This window comes from Chrysemys picta, chromosome 5, assembly GCF_011386835.1.
Source record: "Chrysemys picta bellii isolate R12L10 chromosome 5, ASM1138683v2, whole genome shotgun sequence".
Classification (NCBI taxonomy): domain Eukaryota; kingdom Metazoa; phylum Chordata; order Testudines; family Emydidae; genus Chrysemys; species Chrysemys picta.
This window is the reverse complement of record NC_088795.1, coordinates 27,838,985-27,853,214: the sequence shown is the minus strand read 5'-3', so window position 1 is coordinate 27,853,214 and position 14,230 is coordinate 27,838,985. Positions and strand designations below refer to the sequence as shown.

At 39.2% G+C, this 14,230-nt stretch overlaps 1 protein-coding gene across 12 annotated transcripts in view; it reads right to left on the bottom strand.

Moving 5' to 3' along the window:
• The window catches only part of HELQ (helicase, POLQ like), a 35,007-nt gene that overhangs the window by 3,513 nt on the left and 17,264 nt on the right, over nt 1-14,230 (bottom strand). For all 12 annotated transcript variants that reach the window (XM_008165649.4, XM_065597597.1, XM_065597600.1 and 9 more), the window contains 7 exons: nt 10,251-10,392; nt 9,741-9,845; nt 8,880-9,102; nt 6,954-7,111; nt 3,718-3,816; nt 2,944-3,117; nt 2,333-2,446 (listed from right to left, as the gene is read on the bottom strand). In XM_008165649.4, coding sequence (XP_008163871.2) covers nt 2,333-2,446; nt 2,944-3,117; nt 3,718-3,816; nt 6,954-7,111; nt 8,880-9,102; nt 9,741-9,845; nt 10,251-10,392 — 1,015 coding nt within the window. The remainder of the gene's footprint in view (nt 1-2,332; nt 2,447-2,943; nt 3,118-3,717; nt 3,817-6,953; nt 7,112-8,879; nt 9,103-9,740; nt 9,846-10,250; nt 10,393-14,230) is intronic.

Below are 14,230 nucleotides of genomic sequence, written 5' to 3'. Positions count from 1 at the left end.
GAAACAAAAGCAGCCAAAAAGAGACACTTATGAGAAAGATCTTTGTTGCAAAATTACTTGTGCTAGGTCTTACACAGTTTAAATGAAGACCATCTTCAGTTTGACCATGGATGTTATGTTTTTCAAACAAAACAAGGTTAACAAAGATTGTTCTGTAACTTGAAATATATAAACAACTGAACTTTAATGCACAAATGCTATCCCCAGACTTCACTGAACTACCTTCCAGCTTTTTTTCCCCCTCTCTCTTCTCTTGCTTAATTCCATGCATTTTCTTCTATTTATTTGGTTCTATCTGCTTAAAATTTTCCTCTTGATAAAGAAACCAGCCTTAAAAGATCTAGAGACTTTACAATGTCCTCTAGAGTAGTCATGGACTAGAAACATTTAGCCACAGGATTACAGGGCATGCTGACTTCGTAGAAGAGTAGCTTGGTAGCTACCTGTAACTACCTTCCATGTAGGAAAGACTGTATTGTCCAGTTGTTTTATGTGCTTGATAATTACAGTTTATTGAGTCCAGAATACCCCCAGGACAGTGAGTTCAGTCCTACAGGAGCTGTTTTATTTCATTAATTTGAAAATATTATTTTAGAGAATCGATACAGACCGCAATGTTTGTCCATCAAGCACTTGTGTGTAACATTGGTTTTAGTAGTGTTTCATTCACAAAATTTCATAGGAATCCAGCCTGAAATGCATTGTTGGCCACACACTACATTCAACACCTTCCAAATCAGTTTTGATACCAGTAAGGAGCTACTAGAAGGTAGCAGTCATATTTTACGCTGACAGCTGTAAAACAAAACTTTGAAAGAACTGTACAATTCTACTCTACTTCCCTCTGCAGATGACTCCATTTAAAGAGCAACCGAAGAGGTAAACAGACCCAGTTTCCCCTTTGCATCAAGTTCAGAATCCTTTACCGAGAAAGGGTTGGCCAGCAGAGGGAAACTGATTAGGCTACTAGCTAGTTTCCCTTCCTGGCGTAAAGCACCACTACTGCTGAACCTGATAACAGTAGCAACATTTGTCCACAATACGCTCTAATTGTGGAGTCATTTAACTTTGAAATGAGGTCAGAGAATGCACATGAAATAGCACTGAGGGCTGTATTTACCAAACAGATTCATTTGATATTTGAACATCTCCTTCAGATTAGAGACCAACATGATTTTCTCCTTAAAGTGTGGACTTCATCAGAAAAGTCACTGTAAAAAAGTGGTAGCTTCCAACTCAAGATAGTCTACTTTGTGCACTTATCTCTTGACTATAGCGATAAATTAAATTACTATACCATTTTTTACTCCTATTAACCCCACAGAGCAACCAGTACAACAAAAGAGCACCTAGGATTCTATTTTAGCTTGAGCACCAGCAGAATTGGTAACCAGTGTACTATTGTGACATTTGTATTGTTGCTATTGTAGCAGTCAGAAGGAAAAAGCAACCTGAATGCAAAATTTGAGTTTGAGCTTATATTGCTTATAGGGAAACAGTTTGTTGATAATTCGTACAGTCAACTGCTTGACAACACTTTGGTTTGTTATGAAACATACTCAAGAGACCAAATAACCAGTATCAGTCAGGTTTATTGCTATAAGCAAAAAATAATATAGTACAGGAAAAAGGTTCAATACAATACCAGTCGATGGGAAGCCATCTTGTGCAGCATTATAAAAGGTATTGTGTATATCATCTGAAACTAGATTTAACCAATCAGCTTTCTACTTTGTTTTTCTGGTACCATGGCATACCCCTTATCTCTTTATTCTGAACACATGGATTCCAGGTACCCAGGGCATGAAGGCACCTTCTAAGTTTGTATTAGGGTACCACATTCATATGCCTCGATCCTGACAGTTTCTCTATCTACTTAAGCTAAAGCTTACTTCAGCAAATGCATGATGTTATGGGATACTTAGCATAGTGACAAGTATTATAGTAAAGGTATAGTCCATTTTAGGCTATATAACTGCTATAATGTTTGTGCTTAATGCACAAAAATATATATCTGGCACAGATCATATATTTTATTAATATGGGGAATATATGTAGCCAGCATATATTGGTTTATATATTTATAAACTAAACAGATGAACTATGAAAACCATTGAAACACAAACATGGCCCTCCACATTTAGCAGAATAACATTCTTTTCATCATAGAGCTTGCACCCCAGAAAGATTTAACAAGATTTTAGCAAAATGCTAGGTTCTTAATAAAAATGGTTTTTGTTTTTTTCCATAGGCACTTGGGGACATCATGGTTGAGGTTAGTATAAAAGCTTGGATTTAGGGTTATCTGGACTCCCAAAGTACGTACACTAACCTCTAAAACCCCTGCCACCTCCATAAGAGGGATGAGTTCTGCCTTAACACAATAGGTCAGTCGCTTGGTAAGTTCTGTCAGCAGGGCTTTATAAACCCAAAATTCCTCCAACTCCTGCAGAAACAAAGGATATTAAAGTCTGTAAAGTAATTTTACAATTCTAGTTAAATTCCTGTACTCTGGGCTAGTATTCTGGTTGGAGCATTGCCAAGGCAGCATATGTGTAGCCTTTGGAAGAGGGCTTATGCCATTTCTAGTAATCCTTCTAGCCAGTTCCAAGAGTTGAGTCCAGCATTCCTCAAGTAGTCATCCCAAAATCGGGCCCTTTTGAAGGATGAGCCGATACTTTAGAGATAAGATGTTCTTTGGAAGTCATTTTGGACTTTCTGAATTTGGAAAGTTGAAGTAGCAGTTGGAGCTGCCAATGCAGCCATGTTTCCAAGAAGCTGCCATGCAATTAGATGACCTCTAAAAGGTGACACCATTTTAATGTACAGTAGTAAGTTCTAAAATTCTATAGCAGAAAATCACCCTTTTCCTCCGACTCTGATAAAGACATTTTTATACTTTACATCATGTAAAAGCAAAAATGTCCATTTAACATATATTACCTCACAGAAGTGCAGCATACAGGAGGAGAATGAGGCAGCAGAGTTCAGGAGATTTTGCACATATCCTCGAGACATGTTAAATTTTTCTGAAACGTTCCATATATTGGTCTCTTTCAGTAGGGCATAAAGAACAAAGGACAGATACAGCCTATTTATGACACAGTTGTCCACATCCTAGAAAGACAGATGCACATGTTCAGTTAGAAGTGTGAGCTAGGATCCAATAGATAAAACAAAGAATATCATAGAGAAGAACTCTGCAGTACTAGGGGGACAGACTATCATCAGAATAGAGCTTTTCCTTCTCTAAATGTCTCTAATCCTATGAAACAGTCAGATGTAGTAGTGTTGCATTCAAGAATTTGTGAGGTAAGGGAGGAAATATGGGAAGCATTTTGGTGAAACAAAGATTAGTTCAGCCCACTCTGACTCTGTATACCTGAATCTGATTTGCGTTTCTGAAAACTACAATAATTAAGCTGTATGTTTGCCAGGGCCAGCATGAGAATCCTGGATCCTATTGTTTCCATGGCTATACAATATAATGCACTTTAATAACTTTATATGAGAAAAAATAATTAACAGGGCATCATTAACTTGAAAAATCATATTTCTGTCTAAAAACTGTGCATTTCCTAGTTACAAGTCACCCCTAAAATTATCATAACAGAGATTAGAGAACCCCAATTATTAGCTGCACTATGAAAAACAATTCAATTGACAAGATCACAATTCTACTATTTTTTCTTTAAATAAAAATAATTTTCAGCCTACCTTTTTGATGGCTTGTCCAGAAGCCTTTTTCGTAATAAAACTTTCAGGGACTCCCACAATAGCTGCTACTTTCTGTTCTACTGAATTTAGCTGGCTAAACTAAAAAGTAAAATTAAAAAAACCAACACTGCAGCTAAACACATTTTCTATATTAATCAAATGCAAAACAATACCTTTAAAATATTATATCTTGTAACACCAATAAAGATAGAACGGTTAAAAGACAACTTCAAATATATAACATTTTATCCCTTTAAGAATTTCATAAATATATACATTAATACAGATGAACCCTATCTCCCCTCCTGCAACACACCTGCACGTGTACAAACACAAACACACATGGAATCACTTCCCCCTCATCTGTAATAGAGCTATTTAAGTGGGCACAAGCATCTAACACAAGATAGTTTTTGAGCTGCAATATTTGTACTTTTGTTTATTTATCACTGATATGCAAGAAGGCAGTGAAAATTTGAGAGAACTCATGTTCAAGCTGACCACTATCAAATTCTAAAACTTTTTTGAGCAGACAAAATAATTTTTCCTTCAATTTTAGTATCTTTGCATATAGTTTTGATAAAAATATAAGCAATGCTAAGAAGTACAGCAAAAAAGCCAATTTAAATTAAGTGCTTATCAGATGGCTGGCTCTGTAATCATTCCCAGAAGCAAGCTATGGGAAATATTGTGTTACTGGAAGTCAGCGACTATTTTCCCTTTCTGCCAGCATAAGAATAGCCAGGCAGAGGTTTTCGGAATGCTTTATTTTACTTTTCCCCACAGTATGTTTAGTACTTTTTATGAAGGATGCTCTAGAAATAAAATGTATTTTTTATAATGTAATCAGAGTACAAAAGTGATCTCTTAGTCTTCTATTAACCACTTCAGCATCAACCAATTTATTTGGTTTTACCCAGAACTCAGCAGTTTCCTTGGCCACACTTTGAACTGCCTCTGACTGCAGACTATCCAGTTGTATCTTGACTTTCACATCACAATGGTATTTATATAAAGCAAACCATAAGCTTTAGGGATTTTAATGTTATCACTGACATATTACACTTTATGATCACTGTCAGGTATGTCTACACTGCAGCTGGGAGTATACATCCCAGTACAGGCCAACAGACACACAACATACTAGCTCTGCTTGAGCTAGAGTAGTACTAAAAATAGCAGCGTAGCTGGGGTAGCACAGGAAGGATCTCAGGCTAGTTGCCGGTGTACAATTACGTCCGGGCCCCCTCTTCCCCCCTCCCCCCGCCTACATACTCGGCTGGCTAGCCTGAGCCACTGCCTGTGTTACATTGGCCACACTGCTATTTTTAGTGTGCCAGCGTGAGTGGATGTAACTCATCGGTCTAGCCATGCTCGGAAGCACACTCCCAGCTGCAGTGCAGACATCTAGCCAGACCCAAGTACAACTAAAAATCATAAGATGCAAAACTACATCTTAAAACTACTTAAAACAAAACTACTGTTTCGTGCTGTGTTAAGAAGCAGCTCTGCTATATATCTCAATTCTCCTGGTGAAGAGCTCATTGGATCACATGGTTCTAATGAGTGAAATAATAAATTGATTTAGCATATCATTACATTTGATTCTTAATGCTACCGTGCTGGTTACAGTTACATTTTGAATCAATATGATTGTTTCCCCTTAGTTTCTCTACAATAAATGTTCATGGGTATATTAGCTTGTCCCTTTTCTTTAACTTATTAATTGTAGCTCCTAGGTGGCTAGTAGTTCAAAAGGTTTACTCCTGGAGGAATTCTGCACCACTGCACAATGCAGAATTTTGCAAGAATTAAAGTTGGGCATGTAGGGAAATAACCCACTTCCTTCCCTGACGAACCAAGGGATGCACCCCACCCATGAACTCATTCGCTACACCAATACTGACTTGGACTCTTAATACATTCCATGGGGGGCGTACCTGAGCCCACTTATCCACTGATGCTCTAAAAACTCCCGCACCCCAATCTGGGTCTATGCTGGTTATGTGATATGTATGTACCTCGTGATCCTTGTAACCGATACCTGTAATCCCTCATAACTCAAGCCTGACCCCAGATGTACAGTACCTTCCTTCTTAACTTTAATAAGATTTTTAAATCTTTCCTTTTTTCCCTACAGAAATGGGCTGCAGAAATGTTGGCTGCTTCTAGGGGCTGCAGGACCCAGCAGAGCCCAGCAGCTCACGAATAGAAGACAAGGCCAGGGGGAGGGGGAGGGAACTGGAGGGTTCCCAGCAGTTGTAGTTCCCAGCATGCCCTGAAGGAAGGAGGCAGCAGCACACAGGAAACTCTGTGCAAGCCTGGGACCCAGCGTCAGGTTGTTTCTCCCTCTGGATCCCTGTGCTCTAGGAGGGTAGGGTCTGAGAGTAGTTGGTCTCTGGGGGGTAGAGGGTGTGAGTGTCTGGGATGGCGTGGGGGAGGAGGGACCGCAGTTGGCCTCGGGGAGGAAGGGGGGGGTGTAGAAGGTGTGAGTTTCTGGGCCGGGGGAGGAGGTGCAGCTGGGCTCTGGAGGCTAGTGTGTGAAAGTGTCTGGGCCAGAGGGGACCTGCAGCTGGCCCCTGGGTGGGAGAAGGTGAAAGTGTCTGGGCTGGGGGGAGGGGAGAGAGAGGGAGTAGAGGGTGTGAGTGTCTGGGCTGGGACGGGAGGTGCGGGGGTGCCGCTGGTCTTTGGGGGGTAGAAAGTGAGAGAGAGTCTGGGCCAGGGTGGCCCCACGGCTGGGCTCTAGAGGTGACGGGTTGTGGGTGCCTGGGCTGGGGGTGCTGCAGCTGAGCTCTGGGGGGATGGGGAAGGTGAGTGTCTGGGCTCTGGGGGGGGGAAGGGTGTGTTTCTGGCCCCTTGCTGGGCTCTGGGGGGAACGGGGGGGGGGGGGGGGGCAGAGAAGCAGGAACTGGGTTGTTGTAGGGGTTTCTTTAACTCTGCTCCTGGGGGAATTTTGTGTGTGTCTGTATTGTTACAGACGTGCTTGCTGACAGGTATTTTGAAATATATTACCAAAATAATTGAAACCGGTGTGATTATATAGTGTTATTTTGACAAATACAATTTGCAAAATTTTAAAATATTGTGCACAGAGTTAATTTTTTTGGCGCAGAATTCCCCCAGGAATAAAGGTTACAAACACAAGTGAACAGATAACAGAGGAAACAGCTATATAATTCAACCTATATTTTGCTGTGCAGGACAGCACTTGGTATATGGTTGAAGCCATGTCTTACCTGTCTAAAATAGATCATCCAGTCTGGTCTACAGTGATAAGTCATGTCATATGGAGTTGTCAGATAGAGAAGGTGAAGGCAGCTCTCAAGAACCAGCCCCTCAAGACCTTTCTTCAAGTCTCTGTAGAGAGCATCACAATAGGCCAAGTCTATAGAGCCTAAAATGAATTAGTATAAAGATACCAGTTTATATAACAGTGACAGTTAAGTATAATATACTGTATCATATGTAATTCTCCCTCTGTTCTTTCTTTAGGGACCTTTAATAAAGCCTGTATTTCAGTAACCAGCACAGTGCCAAGGACTCCCAAATCTAATTTGGTAAGTCAATAAGAAATGCATTTTACTACCCCCAAAATAGCAATACTTCATGTGGATGACACCCTGGGGAGTGTTACTACAACAGAGGCCAAATATACTTAGAACTCGTTTGTATAAAAGGAAAAGCAGTTAAAATGAAGGGAAAGAATGTAAGATGCTTGGTCTCTATTTTTAATGGGGATATATTTGAATATTAGAACTCAGTAGTCAAGACAGGAACTGCTATACTGGATCAGATCAGTGGTCCTTCTAGTTCAGTACCAGATGCTTCAGAAAAAGGTGCAAGAAGGTAGACAAATGTGAGCTAATCGGTCTCCCCCATTAGATGACATCCTGACATCAACAGTTAGAGATTGTCTTAAGTCCCAAAGCTTGAGATTTAATATAACTTCCACAATTTTTGTTATTGATTATAGCAAGTCTGGAAATTCTCAATATCCATATAAAGGTCCAATCCCTTTTTGAATCTTGCTAAGTTCTTGGCCTCAACAATTTCCTGTAGCAACAAGTTCTACAGTCTAATTGCATGTTGTATGAAAAAATATTTATCAGTTTTCAGCTTCCCATTTTTAATTTCACTTAATGCCCCTGTGCTCTTGAGTTCTGAGAGAAGTCCCTGATCTAACTTCTCAAAAATTGCATTTACGTACATTATGTCCACTCTTTTTCATTTCTTTTCTAAGGTAAACAATCCCAATCTTTTCACTCTCTCTTGTTTAGCAGTATACTTCTTGAGATGGGGAAACGTGCATTGCACACAGTATTCCTCATGATGCCACACAGATTTATATAAAGGCATTATAATATTCTCCACCACATTTCTCATTAATCCTAACATCGTTCGCTTTTTTGATCAGTAGCTACACACCAAGCAGAAATCTTAATCTTCACGGAGCTGTCTACAATGATGCCAAGTCCCTTTCCTGAGTTGATAGTTAATGTAGAAATCTGAAAAGGTGCACAAGTAATTTACGCTTCCCCTGCCAATGGACACTACTTTGCATTTATACAACCTATGTTTGTCATACTATTTCCCATTCATCTAGCTTATTTAGGGTTCTTTGAAGTTTCTCAAAAGCTTTCTGGTCCTGACTAACCTAAATCACTGCGTGTCATTTGTAAAACTTGCTACTTCACTACTCACCCCTCTTTCCGTATGCTTAATTAATACATTAAACAAACATGGGAACTACTACAGAACCCTAGACACCTTGCTGTTAACCTTTTGCCAAGATGAAAATTGACCATTTAATCCTACTCTTTGCTTTCCTGTCCTCCTACTCACTTTTTGATCCATGATAATACTTTGCCTCTCATCCCATGACTACATAGCTTCTTTAGCAGCCTTTTGTGCAGGGTCTTTTTGAAGTCTAAGTTCAAAGAATTCTGAGACATTAGTGAGACATGATTTTCCTTTACAACGGTGCTGGTTACACCCGATTATATCATGATCTTCCAGGTGTTTTGTTATTTTGATTTTAAATTATCGTTTCAGAAAGGAGATAAGAGGTTGGATGAAAGTGAGTGTGAAGAAAAAAAAAACAAGTCCAGATTTTAAATGTTATTCTGAAAAAAGTACGATGAAAATGAAGAAAACTTTCTCACCTTTGTAGGTAGCTTGACCCAACTGTGTTATCTCTAGATTACTTTGGGATTTTTGTTCCTTTTCAGAGGTCATTTTTCCTTTTAGTAGTCCTTTTTCTATCAGACATCCCAGTGCTTCTCTAGTTATAGCTGAGAGGCTCTTTTCTTTAGACAGAAACTGTTGCTGAACACCAAACAGTGTGCCACACATAAAGTGGTAGATCTCTTCAGGGTTTCTTGCAATCTACAACATTTTAGTATGTGATTGCAACATTATGTTTTAAACAATCTGAATATCGTTATGCGTAGCATGATAGATAAGTGCCAACCTACAATCTTCGTCTAGCTGAAAACATTATGCTTACTGAAGACATAGGGCAACACTGTTAATTTTATGTTGCTACAGAACTGTGCGATACCTCTAAGTTATACTACAGACATTCTGACTACATTCTGATTAACACTACATGGCATTCTGCTCTAACATTCCAGCTTTTAGTGTATTACTTTTTTTGGGGTGGGTGGGGGAAAGGGGAGAGGGCTCTTTAAGGAGCGAGTAATATAAAACATGTTTAAAGTCAATGAGGAAACAGAGCAGAAACCACTTGGGACTTGTCTACATTAGTAAATTTTATAATCATGTTTCAACATGATTTAACAACTGAGTTAGCTAACACAATGACAACCTCATCATCATCATTAGTGTAGACAAGGGCAAGTTATGCTCAGCATTGTGCAAGCTAGTCATGGTTAAACTCAAGGCTTTAGTGAATACTAATATAACTGATCTCCAGCTTAGTGAAACGTACAGTTATTCTGCATCCATACTCTTAATATCAAAATGCATCTCTTTAGTTGCTCACAAAAGAGTTAAATTGTAACCTTTAATCCAACCAAAGACAGGAGCAGGCTTTGGATTCCCTTAGTGAATTCAAGGAAGAGGTTGCTGTAACAGTTCTCCAAAGGACTGTTTACTAAATCCCGAACCTAAAAACAAAACAATTGTTATTTACACTATGCATTCATAAAGTCTCCACAGGTGAAAAATATTCCACTTTCAAAAAATATCTTGAAGGTTTTTTTTTTTAAAAATCAAGCTAGTAAATAAGAAAATTGCTGGAGATGTCCAAGTTTTAGGATAAGTTCTTGTGTGAGAGACTACATATGCTGCAGAGAAAAAGCTGGTCTCCAAAGAGAGATTGGAAAATGGCTCTGGCTGCCCTCATGACTGCAGAAAAGGGTCCCACAAAAATAATTATTACAAGGAGAGTCAAATAGTTACAGTTACTGCTGCTTTCAAATGAAGAGTTGGGGGCAAACAATTCAAATCCCCTCCTCCCCCCATCAACTTCTTCTGATGACTCAAGCTAACACATTTTTTGAGTAAGTTACCAGATGTTTGTCTTTTTCTTGCACTATAAGAATACTTTCACCAGCACTGTCAATGCCAGCTCGACCAGCTCTGCCAATCATCTGCTTATACTGGTTCTTCTTCAGGAACTCTGTAGCAACATAGGGAGCTCTTAAAATAACCCTAAGAAAAAAAAGAAGAGACTTTGAAAAAGCTATGTTCTGTAAAACATCAGTAAAGTTATATTAAACACAAAGCTCTCCCTAAAAGAAAAGTTTCTATTTGCCTCATGATGCAAGACTCATTGTTAATAAGAACTATGCATGCCTGTCAAATACAAAATATACCCCAAATTTTCTATTTGAAAATCAAGAGCAATACTGAGCACATGGAAAGAATCTTTGATAAAATATGAACAAGTGCCAAACTGAATTTTGTATCAGCTTAGGAACTGTATGTAAGCACCTTATTAGTATTAAAAAAAACACAAATAAGCAACTATGCCAGCCTGCATTGCTCAGTCATTACATTTTCAAACAAACACCTTTATGCTTTCTCCCAGGCTGCCCTTCACACTTTGGAGGAGCTCCCCATAAACATCCGCAAAACTCACTCATTCAAAACACAGTTTCTCCAAGAGGTCAACAAAAAAAAAAATGACGATAGGTAGGGCTGCTGGTATGCTGAGACCACAGCCTTGCACAGTGACTAATACTGTCTCATTGTTTCCTTGTATCCCCCCACTTGTCTGTCTGTATCCATCTGTTGTCTCATCCTATACTTGGACTATAAGTGCCTTAGGGCAGGGGAAGTCTTTTTGTTATGTATTTGTACAGCATCTAACACAATGGGGTTCTGGTGCACGACCAGGTGCTACAGCAAGGGTAGACAACCTATGGCACGCGTGGCAAAGGCAGCACGCGAGCTGATTTTCAGTGGCACTCACACTGCCAGGGTCCTGGCCACTGGTCCGGGGGCCTCTGCATTTTAATTTAATTTTAAATGAAGCTTCTTAAATATTTTAAAACCCTTATTTACTTTACATACAACAATAGTTTAGTTATATATTATAGACTTACAGAAAGAGACCTTCTAAAAACATTAAAATGTATTACTGGCACGCAAAACCTTAAATTAGAGTGAATAAACGAAGACTCGGCACACCACTTCTGAAAGGTTGCTGACCCCTGTGCTACAGTAATACAAATTATAAACAGCACCACAATGTCATCAAGGACTTTTACAGACAACCCATGAGTTGCCTTACCTGCATCTTTATACTGTAGCATCTCCTACAACCGTATATATTTTTAAAATATTAATTTGATGCAATATGAGATTCACCTCAACAAACAATTTGGACTTCTGTCTACACTCTACAGAGTTTAAGTTTTATTTAAATTGAGAATGTAGAGCAATAGAATTATTTAAAAACACAGACATGCATATTCCATGAACTGTCAAACAAAGAACAAAAATGAGTTTATTTCCAAACCCTCAAATCTCCCTGAGTAATAACTCTATTTAGAAAGGCTATTTCTAAAGAATTCTACAAAGAAATAAAGCCAAAATTGCATTTTGTCACATTCTAGTTATATTGAATTAAAAAAAAATCTCAATTTAACAAACAAGATTAAACACAAACTCTGTCTCTAGATCACAGAATTCTAATATAAAATATTAAAAGGACCCAATCTGTTTTATACTGCCAGATTATTTAGTAGCAAGCCTACAAAAAATTGTGCCCCTAAGATTTACTAAAACACAAACATTACGGTTTAAATCATGCAATTTAAAAGCTGAGTCAACTTGAATGTAATAACTTATAAAAGTAAGTTAAAATTAGTTTCAGGTATCAGATGCTGTGAGCCCCCTGCCAATTTTTGTGGTTTTATATCACATTTACCTTTTTTAAAAATTGTTTTTCTTTTCCCTGATTGCTGTGTGAAAAACCCACACATGTAGGGAAAAGAGATTTCCTACTAAATGCTGACAAATGCACAAAGAGAACAAATTGGAATTACATTTTTATCCTCTAATCTCTTTCAGTTATAGGTAATTTACTATTGTACATTGATGAGTTAAGACTGCAGGCTATCAATAACCAATTTATTCATTAAACTGTAATTTATTTTAAAAGCTACTTTTGGATAAGCCCTTTTTTCTGAAGCAGGCAAGAAGCCATTCTCCAAGCCAATCAGAATACATAAGGTAACTGATCACATTGAGAAACAATATGTCAATATCCGCCAGAGTGTTTAAGTGTACCATTTTCGAATGAAAAGTTTCAGAGTAGCAGCCGTGTTAGTCTGTATCCGCAAAAAGAAGAACAGGAGGACTTGTGGCACCTTAGAGACTAACAAATTTATTAGAGCATAAGCTTTCGTGGACTACAGCCCACTTCTTCGGATGCATATAGAATGGAACATATATTGAGGAGATATATATACACACACAGACAGAGAGCATAAACAGGTGGGAGTTGTCTTACCACCTCTGAGAGGCCAATTAATTAAGAGAAAACAAACTTTTGAAGTGATAATCAAGCTAGCTCAGTACAGACAGTTAGATAACAAGTGTGAGAATACTTACAAGGGGAGATAGATTCAATGTTTGTAGTGGCTCAGCCATTCCCAGTCTTTATTCAAACCGGAGTTGATTGTGTCTAGTTTGCATATCAATTCTAGCTCAGCAGTTTCTCGTTGGAGTCTGTTTTTGAAGTTTTTCTGTTGTAATATAGCCACCCGCAGGTCTGTCACTGAATGACCAGACAGGTTAAAGTGTTCTCCCACTGGTTTTTGAGTATTTTGATTCCTGATGTCAGATTTGTGTCCATTAATTCTTTTGCGTAGAGACTGTCCGGTTTGGCCAATGTACATGGCAGAGGGGCATTGCTGGCACATGATGGCATATATCACATTGGTAGATGTGCAGGTGAACGAGCCCCTGATGGTATGGCTGATGTGATTAGGTCCTATGATGATGTCACTGGAATAGATATGTGGACAGAGTTGGCATCGGGGTTTGTTACAAGGATAGGTTCCTGGGTTAGTGGTTTTGTTCAGTGATGTGTGGTTGCTGGTGAGTATTTGCTTTAGGTTCGGGGGTTGTCTGTAAGCGAGGACAGGTCTGTCTCCCAAGATCTGTGAGAGTAAAGGATCATCTTTCAGGATAGGTTGTAGATCTCTGATGATGCGCTGGAGAGGTTTTAGTTGGGGGCTGAAGGTGACAGCTAGTGGTGTTCTGTTATTTTCTTTGTTGGGCCTGTCTTGTAGGAGGTGACTTCTGGGTACTCGTCTGGCTCTGTCAATCTGTTTTTTCACTTCAGCAGGTGGGTATTGTAGTTTTAAGAATGCTTGATAGAGATCTTGTAGGTGCTTGTCTCTATCCAAGGGATTGGAGCAAATGCGGTTATATCTTAGGGCTTGGCTGTAGACAATGGATCGTGTGGTGTGTCCTGGATGGAAGCTGGAGGCATGTAGGTAAGTGTAGCGGTCAGTAGGTTTCCGATATAGGGTGGTATTTATGTGACCATCGCTTATTAGCACAGTAGTGTCCAGGAAATGGACCGCTTGTGTGGATTGATCTAGGCTGAGGTTGATGGTGGGATGGAAATTATTGAAATCATGGTGAAATTCCTCAAGGGCTTCTTTTCCATGGGTCCAGATGATGAAGATGTCATCAATGTAGCGCAAGTAGAGTAGGGGCGTTAGGGGACGAGAGCTAAGGAAGCGTTGTTCTAAGTCAGCCATAAAAATGTTGGCATATTGTGGGGCCATGCGGGTACCCATAGCAGTGCCGCTGACTTGAAGGTATATATTGTCCCCAAATGTGAAATAGTTGTGGGTGAGGACAAAATCACAAAGTTCAGCCACCAGGTTAGCTGTGACATTATCAGGGATACTGTTCCTGATAGCTTGTAGTCCATCTTTGTGTGGAATATTGGTGTAGAGGGCTTCTACGTCCATAGTGGCCAGGATGGTGTTTTCTGGAAGATCACCGATGGATTGTAGTTTCCTCA